Source organism: Oncorhynchus clarkii, chromosome 3, assembly GCF_045791955.1.
Source record: "Oncorhynchus clarkii lewisi isolate Uvic-CL-2024 chromosome 3, UVic_Ocla_1.0, whole genome shotgun sequence".
NCBI lineage: Eukaryota > Metazoa > Chordata > Actinopteri > Salmoniformes > Salmonidae > Oncorhynchus > Oncorhynchus clarkii.
This window is the reverse complement of record NC_092149.1, coordinates 9,966,560-9,979,602: the sequence shown is the minus strand read 5'-3', so window position 1 is coordinate 9,979,602 and position 13,043 is coordinate 9,966,560. Positions and strand designations below refer to the sequence as shown.

At 45.0% G+C, this 13,043-nt stretch overlaps 1 protein-coding gene across 3 annotated transcripts; it reads left to right on the top strand.

The window, feature by feature from the left end:
• The first annotated feature begins 39 nt into the window (after positions 1 to 39).
• LOC139387552 (1-acylglycerol-3-phosphate O-acyltransferase ABHD5-like) lies at positions 40 to 12,440 on the top strand. Of its 3 annotated transcripts, XM_071133869.1 has the most exons (10): positions 40 to 155; positions 3,354 to 3,452; positions 3,797 to 3,894; positions 3,986 to 4,155; positions 4,707 to 4,909; positions 9,666 to 9,820; positions 9,976 to 10,087; positions 10,453 to 10,639; positions 10,849 to 10,917; positions 11,094 to 12,440. In XM_071133869.1, exons 1-10 carry the CDS (start codon positions 124 to 126, stop codon positions 11,190 to 11,192), a joined length of 1,224 nt encoding a protein of 407 aa, XP_070989970.1. In that variant the 5' UTR covers positions 40 to 123; the 3' UTR covers positions 11,193 to 12,440. The 3 variants fall into 3 exon arrangements, with proteins under 3 accessions (XP_070989970.1, XP_070989980.1, XP_070989985.1); XM_071133879.1 differs by lacking the exon at positions 3,354 to 3,452 and having other exon boundaries at positions 82 to 155; XM_071133884.1 differs by lacking the exon at positions 3,354 to 3,452 and having other exon boundaries at positions 108 to 155; positions 10,453 to 10,583.
• The last annotated feature ends 603 nt before the right edge of the window (positions 12,441 to 13,043 follow it).

The window sequence follows — 13,043 nt, the reverse complement described above, 5'->3', positions numbered from 1 at the left end:
CGTTTAGATCCTTAAGTATGGTAAAGGGTTTCCATTGCAAAAGTTTTGCAACGGAAACCTCCTAATGAATACACGCCAGGTGATGTCATGTTTTGTGGATCATGTGATTTGGCTGTGTGAAGAATGGCTGACCAAGCCGTGACTACTGAGAGAGGGTGAGTGTGTTTTTTTTATAAACAAACTTAGAACCGCTCTTTTAAATATAACAATATTGATAAAAGCGACCCACAAAAAGTGAATCATGATACAATATGTTTCCCTTGTGTCTTGTTATTAGCTAGTCCTAGCACGTTGATTGTTCTTGTTTGTCGTCAAGCACCTGAAGTTAGACTGAAGTTAATTTTCAATTGACTTAACACACTCGTGGCAACAATGTTGCCATTTCAGGACTTGACGTTTAAGTCGCCTTGTTTATAGTTTATGCCGGGTTCCGGTGCACGTCGGAGCTAGGAAACTCGGACATTTCGACTTGCTAATTAGTTGAACGCGGTAGGTGATTGACAACAACAAGTTAGAAAGTCGGACATTTCCGATGTTCCTAGTTCCGATTAGCACGTGAAAGCGGCATTGATCCGCGTTAAAAAGTCATGAAACCGACGGAGCGGTTTAAAGCTTGAAATGAACAGCTGTGTTGGAATGCGAACAATATGAGTGTCAGTTCTGACTGTATGGTGCGGGAGGATGACGGGAATGGTCGGTAGTGGAAAGACATAGGAAGAAGAGAGATCATGATACAGAAAGCAGTGAAGCGTCTAGTGAAGAAAGCATGAAGAGGGCCTAGGTATGAAGCAAGGGTAGTGATGTGTTGGAGTGGAAAGCGGTGATAGTGTTTGATGAGACCACGGGGCCTCACTTACACCCTATCTGACTAACTCATGCCGTAGAGAAAAATGTAGGTGAAGTGAAATTAGCTTGATTCATTGGAAATGGTAGATTGTTAATATAGTGTGGTAGCCAGGCTCAGCAAGAGACTATTCTGAAAATGGAAAAGCTTAACGTAAATGGGAAGAAGATTAAAAGCCATGTCCCTGGTTCTTACGCTAGATTGAGGGAAGTCATCACTGTGGTCCCAATATCTATGTCCATAGATGATGTTAAAGAAAATGTGACGGGAGGCAGAGTGATGGAGGCCAAAAGGTTGATTGGTAGGAAAGAGTGTCAAACAAGTGAAAGATTATCAGTGGTGGTGAGGTTTGATAAAGTCTTGCTGAGAAAAGTACAGCTCCGATTCCTTAGTTTCAGTGTTAGAGAATGTGTGAAGAATGTAGCGGCTCAGTGTAAAGGAAAGAAAATATGTGCCAAGTGAGGAGGGACACGTGGTTACGGTGAATGTGGGAGCAATGTGACGGTTAAGTGCAGTAATTGTGGGGGGACCACTGTAGCATTTGGTGGATGCCAAGTACAGAGAGTCTCGGAGATATAGGATCAGTCGTGATGTATCGTATCGCTTTTATTGGTAAGGTTATTAATGCGACTCGGGTTGTGAAAAGCAGAAGGTTATTGTGGAGAGGGCAAAAGAGATATTGGGGGTAACAGATGTTACTGTTGAAATGGTTGTTGATATGTTGAACAATCCTAAGGGTGAAGTGTTTCAGCATGATACAGATACATTTTAATGGTGTTAGTGAGGGTTTTGGGGGGCAGAGTGGAGGGTGTCTTTGACAGTGTCATATCTCAAGATGTTTTAGGTGTTGTTTACATGTACATAGACTACTCATAGACTACTTAGACTACTTATATTTTAAATGTCCATGTTTCTATTTTCTGATCTTAATTTAGGACAATTCCACGGTGATGGAATTATCCTGAGAAATTCCATGGTCATGGAATTATGCCCAGACTCAGAATTTTCACTTTAAAATGTATACCAAACAAAAAAACATTGATTTCAAAGTTTAACCAACCATATAACTAACTCTATGCAAAAGGACTTAACCATTTCCACACAAAATATACAGTAAGAACTGTGCAGATATAAAGTTTGGTAACAGAATATCAGAATAATCGCTCTCGTTGGCTGGCCCTCGCGTCATACTCGTCGCCAAACCCACTGGCTCCATGTCATCTACAAGACCCTGCTAGGTAAAGTCCCCCTTATCTCAGCTCGCTGGTCACCATAGCATCACCCACCTGTAGCACTCGCTCCAGCAGGTATATCTCTCTGGTCACCCCCAAAACCAATTCTTCCTTTGGCCGCCTCTCCTTCCAGTTCTCTGCTGCAATGACTGGAACGAACTACAAAAATCTCTGAAACTGGAAACACTTATCTCCCTCACTAGCTTTAAGCACCAGCTGTCAGAGCAGCTCACAAATTACTGCACCTGTACATAGCCCACCTATAATTTAGCCCAAACAACTACCTCTTTCCCTACTGAATTAATTTTATTTTATTTATTTATTTATTTATTTTGCTCCTTTGCACCCCATTATTTTTATTTCTACTTTGCACATTCTTCCACTGCAAATCTACCATTCCAGTGTTTTACTTGCTATATTGTATTTACTTTGCCACCATGGCCTTTTTTTGCCTTTACCCCCCTTATCTCACCTCATTTGCTCACATCGTATATAGGCTTGTTTCTACTGTATTATTGACTGTGTTTGTTTTACTCCATGTGTAACTCTGTGTTGTTGTATGTGTCGAACTGCTTTGCTTTATCTTGACCAGGTCGCAATTGTAAATGAGACCTTGTTCTCAACTTGCCAACCTGGTTAAATAAAGGTGTTCTCAACTAGCCAACCTGGTTAAATAAAGGTGTTCTCAACTAGCCAACCTGGTTAAATAAAGGTGTTCTCAACTAGCCAACCTGGTTAAATAAAGGTGTTCTCAACTAGCCAACCTGGTTAAATAAAGGTGAAAAAATAATAATAATAAAAAAATAAAACCCAGGGAGATTTTACCGTAATTTTGTTACCAAATTTAGCATCTGCACAGTTTTTCCAGTAAATTGTTCAAAGTAGTCATTGTGCATAGAGTTGGTTTGTTAAACTTCTAAATCAATATTTTTTTTGATTGGCATACAGCGTAATTCAGCTACTGTGGAAATGCCATATTGACAATGCCTAAAGTAAAATGTTTTAGGAAGGCTTGAAAGCTTTGTTCAAGTGTTTTTGTAAGCCTATAGGCCAGTACACTACAACCTTCTCCACTACTGCAACCCAATTTCAAGAACCAATTATCCAATACCTTATCTGTTTTTTTAATTTAGGATGTAACTAAGTCCAATGCAGCGAATCCCATCCCCAACACTAACTGCATTTCCCCATTCAATGAACACAAGCACATGTGATTAATAAGGCTATTGCATGTCGTCCCTGGCATATAACATCCCTTTTTCCACTCTGTTTTTTAGTTTGTTTTTTGGCTGCAGACTGGCTCAGCGAATACTGATGTTTCTTGGTATTCATAGTCTTTTCTACAATTTGTTGAGTGTCCTGGACAGAACGTTGAGGTAACCTACCTACCGGTGTGATTGTCAGACTAACTCCACCTCCCCGGCCGCACCCCACTCATATGCTGCTAGTGCAACTCTAACTCCCTGCTGCATGCAGTGCTTGAGGCAGGAAGTAACATCCCTGGCAGTTCAATCAGTTAACAAACCCTGCATGTCATTTTATTTTCACCTATCCCCGAAGCATGTTTACAAGTTGTTGTTTTTTACATTTAATGTCTCGTCTCCTTTTTGCTGTGAAATATTACAACCGTCAGCAACATGACTCCTGACTACCAATGTAATCCCAGACCGCATAGGCTATAGCCTAGGCTGGTTGATGAGTTGTGTCTGTGTCTATGCAGGTCCTGGACTTCCACGGCATGGATCACCAGCTGGCTGCCCTCCTGGTGCCCCACCTCCCAGAACCAGCTCAAGACTGCAGAGGAGAAGATGCTGCAATGTAAGGAATTTCTCTCTCCTTTACCATCAAACTGTATTTCCAGCCATGGCCAATTTGTGGATTATTATGTGTGGATCCTTCTCATCCCCAGGCATCACAGGCAAGGTGTCCCAGCATTATGTCCCAATCTCGGATGGTAACATGCTGTGGACCCTCACATTGAATGGAAACATGAAGAACCAGACTCCCCTGGTGCTGCTGCATGGCTTCGGTGGAGGGGTGGGCCTGTGGGCCCTCAACCTAGACGCCCTGGCCCAACAGGTTAGTCTCTGAAGCACACGCTTCTCTTGTAGCGTTGGAAAGCCTGAGGAAGTTCTCCTCAGAGAGACCATGTAAAGGGGTGTGGTACGACAGAGTCTAGATAGAAACTAGTGCACGTTGCCATATATCAAACCACTGCAGTATTTTGCATGGTTGCGGCTCTGAACAGGTTGTTATAATCATATTTCTGATGTTTATGTAAGGATGAATAAGGTACGTAACTAACGGTGTATAGGCTACTACAAGGTAGGAAAAGAAACAAGGAAATGCCTCTTCGGAGGGGAAACTTCATTTCTACTCACAGCCAATCACATACTGAATTTCTCCAGACTTCCAAAAGAGATTTGGAGGATGGTCACAGGAAACTACCAATAGGTCAACTGGTCAACCACACCTGCTATATATAACTAGCTCTAATTGTTGTCTGACTGCTATATATTTTGTGTATGCTTTCTTTTTAACACTGACTTCTATTTTTAGTAAGTTTTATCATGTTGTGTAGTGCCTTTACAAATAAAATGACTTTTCATTATTATTATTGTTAATAATAGAGGCCCGTCTATGCCTTTGACCTGCTGGGCTTCGGCCAGAGCAGCAGGCCCTACTTCAGCTCTGACGCCAAGGAGGCTGAGGCCCAGTTTGTGGACTCCATCGAGCAGTGGAGGGCTAAAGTCGGCCTGGAAGCCATGGTCATGCTGGGACATAACTTTGGAGGTTATTTGGCAGCTGCTTATTCGCTCAAGTATCCCACCAGGCAAGTATCACCTGACACCACCCAACACTTTCCCCAGTTCAGAACCATAGACAGGTTTCAATATGAATGGTTGTTTTATTCCTTAGTATTTAGCCACCTCCTTGGTTAAAGATAGAATACTACATGTGTTTAGCCACCTCCTTGGTTAAAGATAGAATACTACATGTGTTTAGCCAGTCCTTGGTTCACCCTCCTATGCTTGACTAATACTGTACACCCCAGACCTCACGGGATGTTGGTATGCAGGTGCTAACCTCTGATAACAACATGAATGTCCTTAAAAAAGTGTCCCCTCTGTGCTGTATCTCAACTGAATCATCTTCTCTCACTGTGTTGCTAAGATTTCAGCAGGAACCTAACTCATTATAAATGTCTCCAAAACCTCATCACACTCAGATCAGAACAGCTTAAAGCAGCCAGCCAGCCAGCCAGCCACATCCTGTCCTTCTAGTATTCAAGCAGCCAGCCAGCCAGCCACATCCTGTCCTTCTAGTATTCAAGCAGCCAGCCAGCCACATCCTGTCCTTCTAGTATTCAAGCAGCCAGCCAGCCACATCCTGTCCTTCTAGTATTAAAGCAGACAGCCAGCCACATCCTGTCCTTCTAGTATTAAAGCAGCCAGCCAGCCACATCCTGTCCTTCTAGTATTAAAGCAGCCAACCACATCCTGTCCTTCTAGTATTCAAGCAGCCAGCCAACCACATCCTGTCCTTCTAGTATTCAAGCAGCCAGCCAACAACATCCTGTCCTTCTAGTATTCAAGCAGCCAGCCAACCACATCCTGTCCTTCTAGTATTCAAGCAGCCAGCCAGCCACATCCTGTCCTTCTAGTATTCAAGCAGCCAGCCAGCCACATCCTGTCCTTCTAGTATTAAAGCAGCCAGCCAGCCACATCCTGTCCTTCTAGTATTCAAGCAGCCAGCCAGCCACATCCTGTCCTTCTAGTATTCAAGCAGCCAGCCAGCCACATCCTGTCCTTCTAGTATTAAAGCAGACAGCCAGCCACATCCTGTCCTTCTAGTATTCAAGCAGCCAGCCACATCCTGTCCTTCTAGTATTCAAGCAGCCAGCCAGCCACATCCTGTCCTTCTAGTATTCAAGCAGCCAGCCAGCCACATCCTGTCCTTCTAGTATTCAAGCAGCCAGCCAGCCACATCCTGTCCTTCTAGTATTCAAGCAGCCAGCCACATCCTGTCCTTCTAGTATTCAAGCAGCCAGCCAGCCACATCCTGTCCTTCTAGTATTAAAGCAGCCAGCCACATCCTGTCCTTCTAGTATTCAAGCAGCCAGCCAGCCACACTGTCCTTCTAGTATTAAAGCAGCCAGCCACATCCTGTCCTTCTAGTATTCAAGCAGCCAGCCAGCCACATCCTGTCCTTCTAGTATTCAAGCAGCCAGCCAGCCACATCCTGTCCTTCTAGTATTCAAGCAGCCAGCCAGCCACATCCTGTCCTTCTAGTATTAAAGCAGCCAGCCAGCCACATCCTGTCCTTCTAGTATTAAAGCAGCCAGCCAGCCACATCCTGTCCTTCTAGTATTCAAGCAGCCAGCCAGCCACATCCTGTCCTTCTAGTATTCAAGCAGCCAGCCAACCACATCCTGTCCTTCTAGTATTCAAGCAGCCAGCCAACCACATCCTGTCCTTCTAGTATTCAAGCAGCCAGCCAACAACATCCTGTCCTTCTAGTATTCAAGCAGCCAGCCAACCACATCCTGTCCTTCTAGTATTCAAGCAGCCAGCCAGCCACATCCTGTCCTTCTAGTATTCAAGCAGCCAGCCAGCCACATCCTGTCCTTCTAGTATTAAAGCAGCCAGCCAGCCACATCCTGTCCTTCTAGTATTCAAGCAGCCAGCCAGCCACATCCTGTCCTTCTAGTATTCAAGCAGCCAGCCAGCCACATCCTGTCCTTCTAGTATTAAAGCAGACAGCCAGCCACATCCTGTCCTTCTAGTATTCAAGCAGCCAGCCACATCCTGTCCTTCTAGTATTCAAGCAGCCAGCCACATCCTGTCCTTCTAGTATTCAAGCAGCCAGCCAGCCACATCCTGTCCTTCTAGTATTCAAGCAGCCAGCCAGCCACATCCTGTCCTTCTAGTATTCAAGCAGCCAGCCACATCCTGTCCTTCTAGTATTCAAGCAGCCAGCCAGCCACATCCTGTCCTTCTAGTATTAAAGCAGCCAGCCACATCCTGTCCTTCTAGTATTCAAGCAGCCAGCCAGCCACACTGTCCTTCTAGTATTAAAGCAGCCAGCCACATCCTGTCCTTCTAGTATTAAAGCAGCCAGCCACATCCTGTACTTCTAGTATTAAAGCAGCCAGCCACATCCTGTCCTTCTAGTATTCAAGCAGCCAGCCACATCCTGTCCTTCTCTAGTATTCAAGCAGCCAGCCACATCCTGTCCTTCTAGTATTAAAGCGGCCAGCCACATCCTGTCCTTCTAGTATTAAAGCAGCCAGCCAGCCACATCCTGTCCTTCTAGTATTAAAGCAGCCAGCCAGCCACATCCTGTCCTTCTAGTATTAAAGCAGCCAGCCAGCCACATCCTGTCCTTCTAGTATTAAAGCAGCCAGCCAGCCACATCCTGTCCTTCTATTATTAAAGCAGCCAGCCAGCCACATCCTGTCCTTCTAGTATTAAAGCAGCCAGCCAGCCACATCCTGTCCTTCTAGTGTTAAAGCAGCCAGCCAGCCACATCCTGTCCTTCTAGTGTTAAAGCAGCCAGCCACATCCTGTCCTTCTAGTATTAAAGCAGCCAGCCAGCCACATCCTGTCCTTCTAGTATTAAAGCAGCCAGCCAGCCACATCCTGTCCTTCTAGTATTAAAGCAGCCAGCCAGCCAGCCACATCCTGTCCTTCTAGTATTAAAGCAGCCAGCCAGCCAGCCACATCCTATCCTTCTAGTATTAAAGCAGCCAGCCAGCCAGCCACATCCTGTCCTTCTAGTATTAAAGCAGCCAGCCAGCCACATCCTGTCCTTCTAGTATTAAAGCAGCCAGCCAGCCACATCCTGTCCTTCTAGTATTAAAGCAGCCAGCCAGCCAGCCACATCCTGTCCTTCTAGTATTAAAGCAGCCAGCCAGCCAGCCACATCCTGTCCTTCTAGTATTAAAGCAGCCAGCCAGCCACATCCTGTTCTTCTAGTATTAAAGCAGCCAGCCAGCCAGCCACATCCTGTCCTTCTAGTATTAAAGCAGCCAGCCACATCCTGTCCTTCTAGTATTAAAGCAGCCAGCCAGCCACATCCTGTCCTTCTAGTATTCCAGCAGCCAGCCAGCCACATCCTGTCCTTCTAGTATTAAAGCAGCCCACCAGCCACATCCTGTCCTTCTCTAGTATTAAAGCAGCCAGCCAGCCACATCCTGTCCTTCTCCAGTATTAAAGCAGCCAGCCACATCCTGTCCTTCTAGTATTCAAGCAGCCAGCCAGCCACATCCTGGCCTTCTAGTATTAAAGCAGCCCGCCAGCCACATCCTGATTATCCTAATTGGCTCTGAATTAAGGACAAAATGCTCTTAATCTGACTGGGGCACTTTGGCTATGTTTAGACAGGCAGCCCAATTCTGTTATTATTTTCCACTAATTGGTCTTTTGACCACTGATCTTTTCACATCAGATTTTTTTCAGAGCTCATCTGATTGGTCAAAAGACCAATTAGGGAAAAAAATATCAGAATTGGTCTGCCTGTCTAAATGCCGCCTTTATTTCCCCTGTTCAGTTCACCGATGGACAAATCACTTAATAAACTGTGCCCTAGTGGTTTAGATTATTTCCTTTCCAGACCTTTCAATACGACATCAACTTATTTTGTTCACAACCATAGAGACGTTTCAGTTATTTCAGATTGGTGTTGATGGAGTCTGGTCTTTCCTCTTCACTGTCCTGTAGGGTGCAACACATGGTGCTGGTTGAGCCGTGGGGCTGACCTTTCCTCTTCACTGTCCTGTAGGGTGTAACACATGGTGCTAGTTGAGCCGTGGGGCTGACCTTTCCTCTTCACTGTCCTGTAGGGTGTAACACATGGTGCTGGTTGAGCCGTGGGGCTGACCTTTCCTCTTCACTGTCCTGTAGGGTGTAACACATGGTGCTGTTGAGCCGTGGGGCTGACCTTTCCTCTTCACTGTCCTGTAGGGTGTAACACATGGTGCTGTTGAGCCGTGGGGCTGATCTTTCCTCTTCACTGTCCTGTAGGGTGTAACACATGGTGCTGGTTGAGCCGTGGGGCTGACCTTTCCTCTTCTTCACTGTCCTGTAGGGTGTAACACATGGTGCTGGTTGAGCCGTGGGGCTGACCTTTCCTCTTCACTGTCCTGTAGGGTGTAACACATGGTGCTGGTTGAGCCGTGGGTCTGACCTTTCCTCTTCTTCACTGTCCTGTAGGGTGTAACACATGGTGCTGGTTGAGCCGTGGGGCTGACCTTTCCTCTTCACTGTCCTGTAGGGTGTAACACATGGTGCTGGTTGAGCCGTGGGGCTGACCTTTCCTCTTCTTCACTGTCCTGTAGGGTGTAACACATGGTGCTGGTTGAGCCGTGGGGCTGACCTTTCCTCTTCTTCACTGTCCTGTAGGGTGTAACACATGGTGCTGGTTGAGCCGTGGGTCTGACCTTTCCTCTTCTTCGCTGTCCTGTAGGGTGCAACATATGGTGCTGGTTGAGCCGTGGGGCTGACCTTTCCTCTTCACTGTCCTGTAGGGTGCAACATATGGTGCTGGTTGAGCCGTGGGTCTTACCTTTCCTCTTCACTGTCCTGTAGGGTGCAACATATGGTGCTGGTTGAGCCGTGGGGCTTACCTGAGCGTCCAGACACAGAAGACCAGGACAGGCCCACCCCCGTGTGGATCAAAGCCCTGGGAGCCATGTTGAGCCCGTTCAACCCCCTGGCAGGGCTACGTCTGGTGGGGCCACTGGGTAAAACTGGCAGCCTGTCTGACTAGATGGATGACAGACATAGAAATACTACTGTAAATTACATTTCAATTACATACCTGTCTGACTGGATGACTGCATTGTTTATGGGATGGAGTTTTTACCAGCATTCAAACCCACCTCCTTTGTTCTTCAAGGTCCCACACTTGTTTCAACTCTAAGACCAGACTTCAAGAAGAAATACTTGTCCATGTTCAACGACGATACGGTCACAGAGTATATCTATCACCTGAATGTCCAGACTCCCAGGTTAGTCCCTCTCTCTCTCTATTTAGTTCCTGTTTGAGTTCACTGGCTTTTTATCTCCACTTACTCTGGGCCTGTATTTACAGTCTCAGTCTGAGTGAGTTTCAATACAGTTCACTTCCAATGTTTTCCTCTTAGACCATAATGAAGATGTTATGATTCAATTCTGAAATGCTTTTGTAATATAGGCTGTGATTTTCATTTCTCACACCCTTATTTCAGTGATAATGTTAGTTTTACTCTGTTGTAGTGGTGAGTTCAAAGTAGCTGCTTATTAAGGATTATTCTGAGAAGATCAGATTATCATATACCTTACTGCTGTACTTCTCCCTCTTTAGTAATAATCATGTTTGTTTACTCTGTTGCAGTGGTGAGACAGCCTTCAAGAACATGACCATCCCATACGGGTGGGCCAAGAGGCCTATGCTGCAGAGGATTGGCCTGCTCCATGCTGACATCCCTATTACTGTGATATATGGGTCACGCTCCAGCATCGACGGTAACTCGGGCAACGCTATCAAAGAAATGAGGCCAAACTCTCATGTGGAGATCATAGTACGTTTCAATTCCTTTAAACTGAACACTTAAGATGCTGTCTGTGTGTGGTTGTCTAATGCGTGAGACAGCTGGCTCAGCTCTTATATTCAGATTTATTCAGCAGGTGGCAGGAAAAAAAGTCAATTGAAGTGTTAAATCCTAGATGAATAGGATTTTCCAGAATGTGTATCTGATCTCATATTTCTATTCCTCCTCCTCTCTCCCAGGCTATCAGAGGGGCGGGCCACTACGTCTATGCTGACCAGCCAGAGGACTTCAACCACAGAGTGCTTCAGGTGTGTGACGCGCTGGGCTGAGGGGGGGGGGGGCACTAGTTAACCTGCGGAGAGTGACGTGTTACACCTGTCATGCCCAGAGCTTGTCCTCTCAGTGAGCATGTGATCTGTGAGGATAGAGGACTGGGCATACAGCTCAATAGGGCTTTATTTTACCTCAATCATCCTCACTTTAGGTCCTCAGTAGTAGACCTACCACCACCAGCACAGCAGACCTGCTAACTAGGGAAGGACCCCGTGTTGAAAAGATGATTCTCCTGGATTGTTTGGTTTGACACTTGTATTCATTCTACTGACAAAAGAGAATGGCTCATAGTTGTTACTGCTTGTTGTGATTTTGGTCATTTTGTGATGAGTGTGTCAGCTTTTAATCTGCTGTTTTAAGAAATGTGATTTTCAGAACGATACAGACTACAATTTGACCACTTGTGGATTATTCTCATTCTGTCAAAGATCCTTTGTGAGATTATTTAGAAATGTGTCATTTGCGTCATAACAGCTCATGTAGATATGACCACGGACCATAGAGTTTTCATTTAAAAACACATGATTGTGGAACTTCTAGACCTCTGGTTTTGCTGATGGGCTCCTGAGTGGCACAGCGGTCTAAGGCACTTCATCTCAGTGCTTCATCTCAGTTCCAGGCTGTATCACAACCGGCTGTGATTGGCAGTCCCGTAGGGAGGCGCACCATTGGCCCAGCGTCGTTAGGGTTTGGCCGGGGTAGGCCGTCATTGCAAATAAGAATTTCTTCTTCTTAACTGACTTGCGTAGTTAAGGTTAAATAAATACCAAATATAAAAAGATGTCCCCATGACAACCGAAGTGCCTTTTTAATGACCTAGTATGTGACCAGGGACTACAGTCATTGCTGCTGCTTTTTGGTCTTGTCTTTTTATGGGTCCTGTTGCAAGTGGTCGTTTTCACTTCAAGATGTTCTAATTATGTTCTCATTCATAGTGTTTTGGCTCTTGTTGTGGTCTAGTGTTAAATAATCCACGTATTAATAGCTAGCGTGTGCAGGTGAAGGAAAACGCAGCATCAGAATCTAGTAATTGAAGATAACTACTCCATTCTTCTCAGCTGCCATTGTGGGGAAAGAAGGTTCGGCCTCAATAAATCCCATTCATTCATTGCAACAGTATTTGATAGCATTATTAGGCACCTGTCCAGGGTGTCTGGAAAAGCACAGTATCTAGGTCTAAGATCAGTTAGCATAGCTATAGCAGCCTGTCCTCTTATTTCATATAGGTGACAGCTAATATCTCTGTGTGAAGTTGCAGATTGGGTGGGTTACTTAGACTTTTACAGCCACTTTACCCAGTGCACCGTTTACTAGATGTGCTGAGCCCAAGGATAAGGTTTGATTAACTCCTGAACATGTGGATGCCTTTGTATTGTTGTCCTGTATATCATTGTAAGTCTCCAATCACAAGTCAATTACCGTGGGGAAGAACAAATGGTGCTTCTCTATTCATGTATTGTAAAATACCTGTAAATAATAAAGATTATATTATGATTTCCGTGGGCTTTGTTGTGACACGTATATTTAGACTTGTGTTGTGAAGATCAACAATATTTCAGTCTTAAACACTACAACTCTCATAGGCATTCTGTCTGAAAACCACCTTTACAATAAAAGATTGCAGTAAAAGTGGAGTAACTGCAGTAATTGCGCAGTAACTGAAGTGTACTGCAGTCAGAGTGCAGTATAACTGCAGTTACACTTCAAAATTACTGCAGTAAAATAACTTGTTGTCACGGTGACTTTATCAAGCATTTTTTTATCCACACTGATTTCTGTTCAAAGAGGAGAGCTAATCTCAACCGCTTTCGTTCCTATGAATTGTTCCTTTGAGAGAGATGAACCCCACTGTGTGAAATGTGGTCGTCAGAGCTCCAGAGGAAGAACATGGGAGCTTTTTAGCACCCATAAAAGTACAGAACTGCAACATGGACATCAGTATGACGTTCAGGGGTGGACTTAACACCAGTCTGGGTTATTTGTTATTGTGCTCTAAAATGGAGCAATGCAAAGGTGAACATTTATCAATATTTCCTCCAACCCCGTTGACATGTCAGAGCTGCCAACTGTCGGTTACTAAGAGTAATGGTTCGTATCTGTG

Excerpts from the sequence above, each read along its gene's own strand:
- LOC139387552 (XM_071133869.1), top strand. The coding sequence starts at position 124 with ATGGCTGACCAAGCCGTGACTACTGAGAGAGG. Across the intron at positions 156-3,353 it reads GCCGTGACTACTGAGAGAGG|TTTGTTTTTTGGCTGCAGAC; the intron begins GTGAGTGTGTTT and ends TCTGTTTTTTAG. Across the intron at positions 10,088-10,452 it reads CTGAATGTCCAGACTCCCAG|TGGTGAGACAGCCTTCAAGA; the intron begins GTTAGTCCCTCT and ends ACTCTGTTGCAG.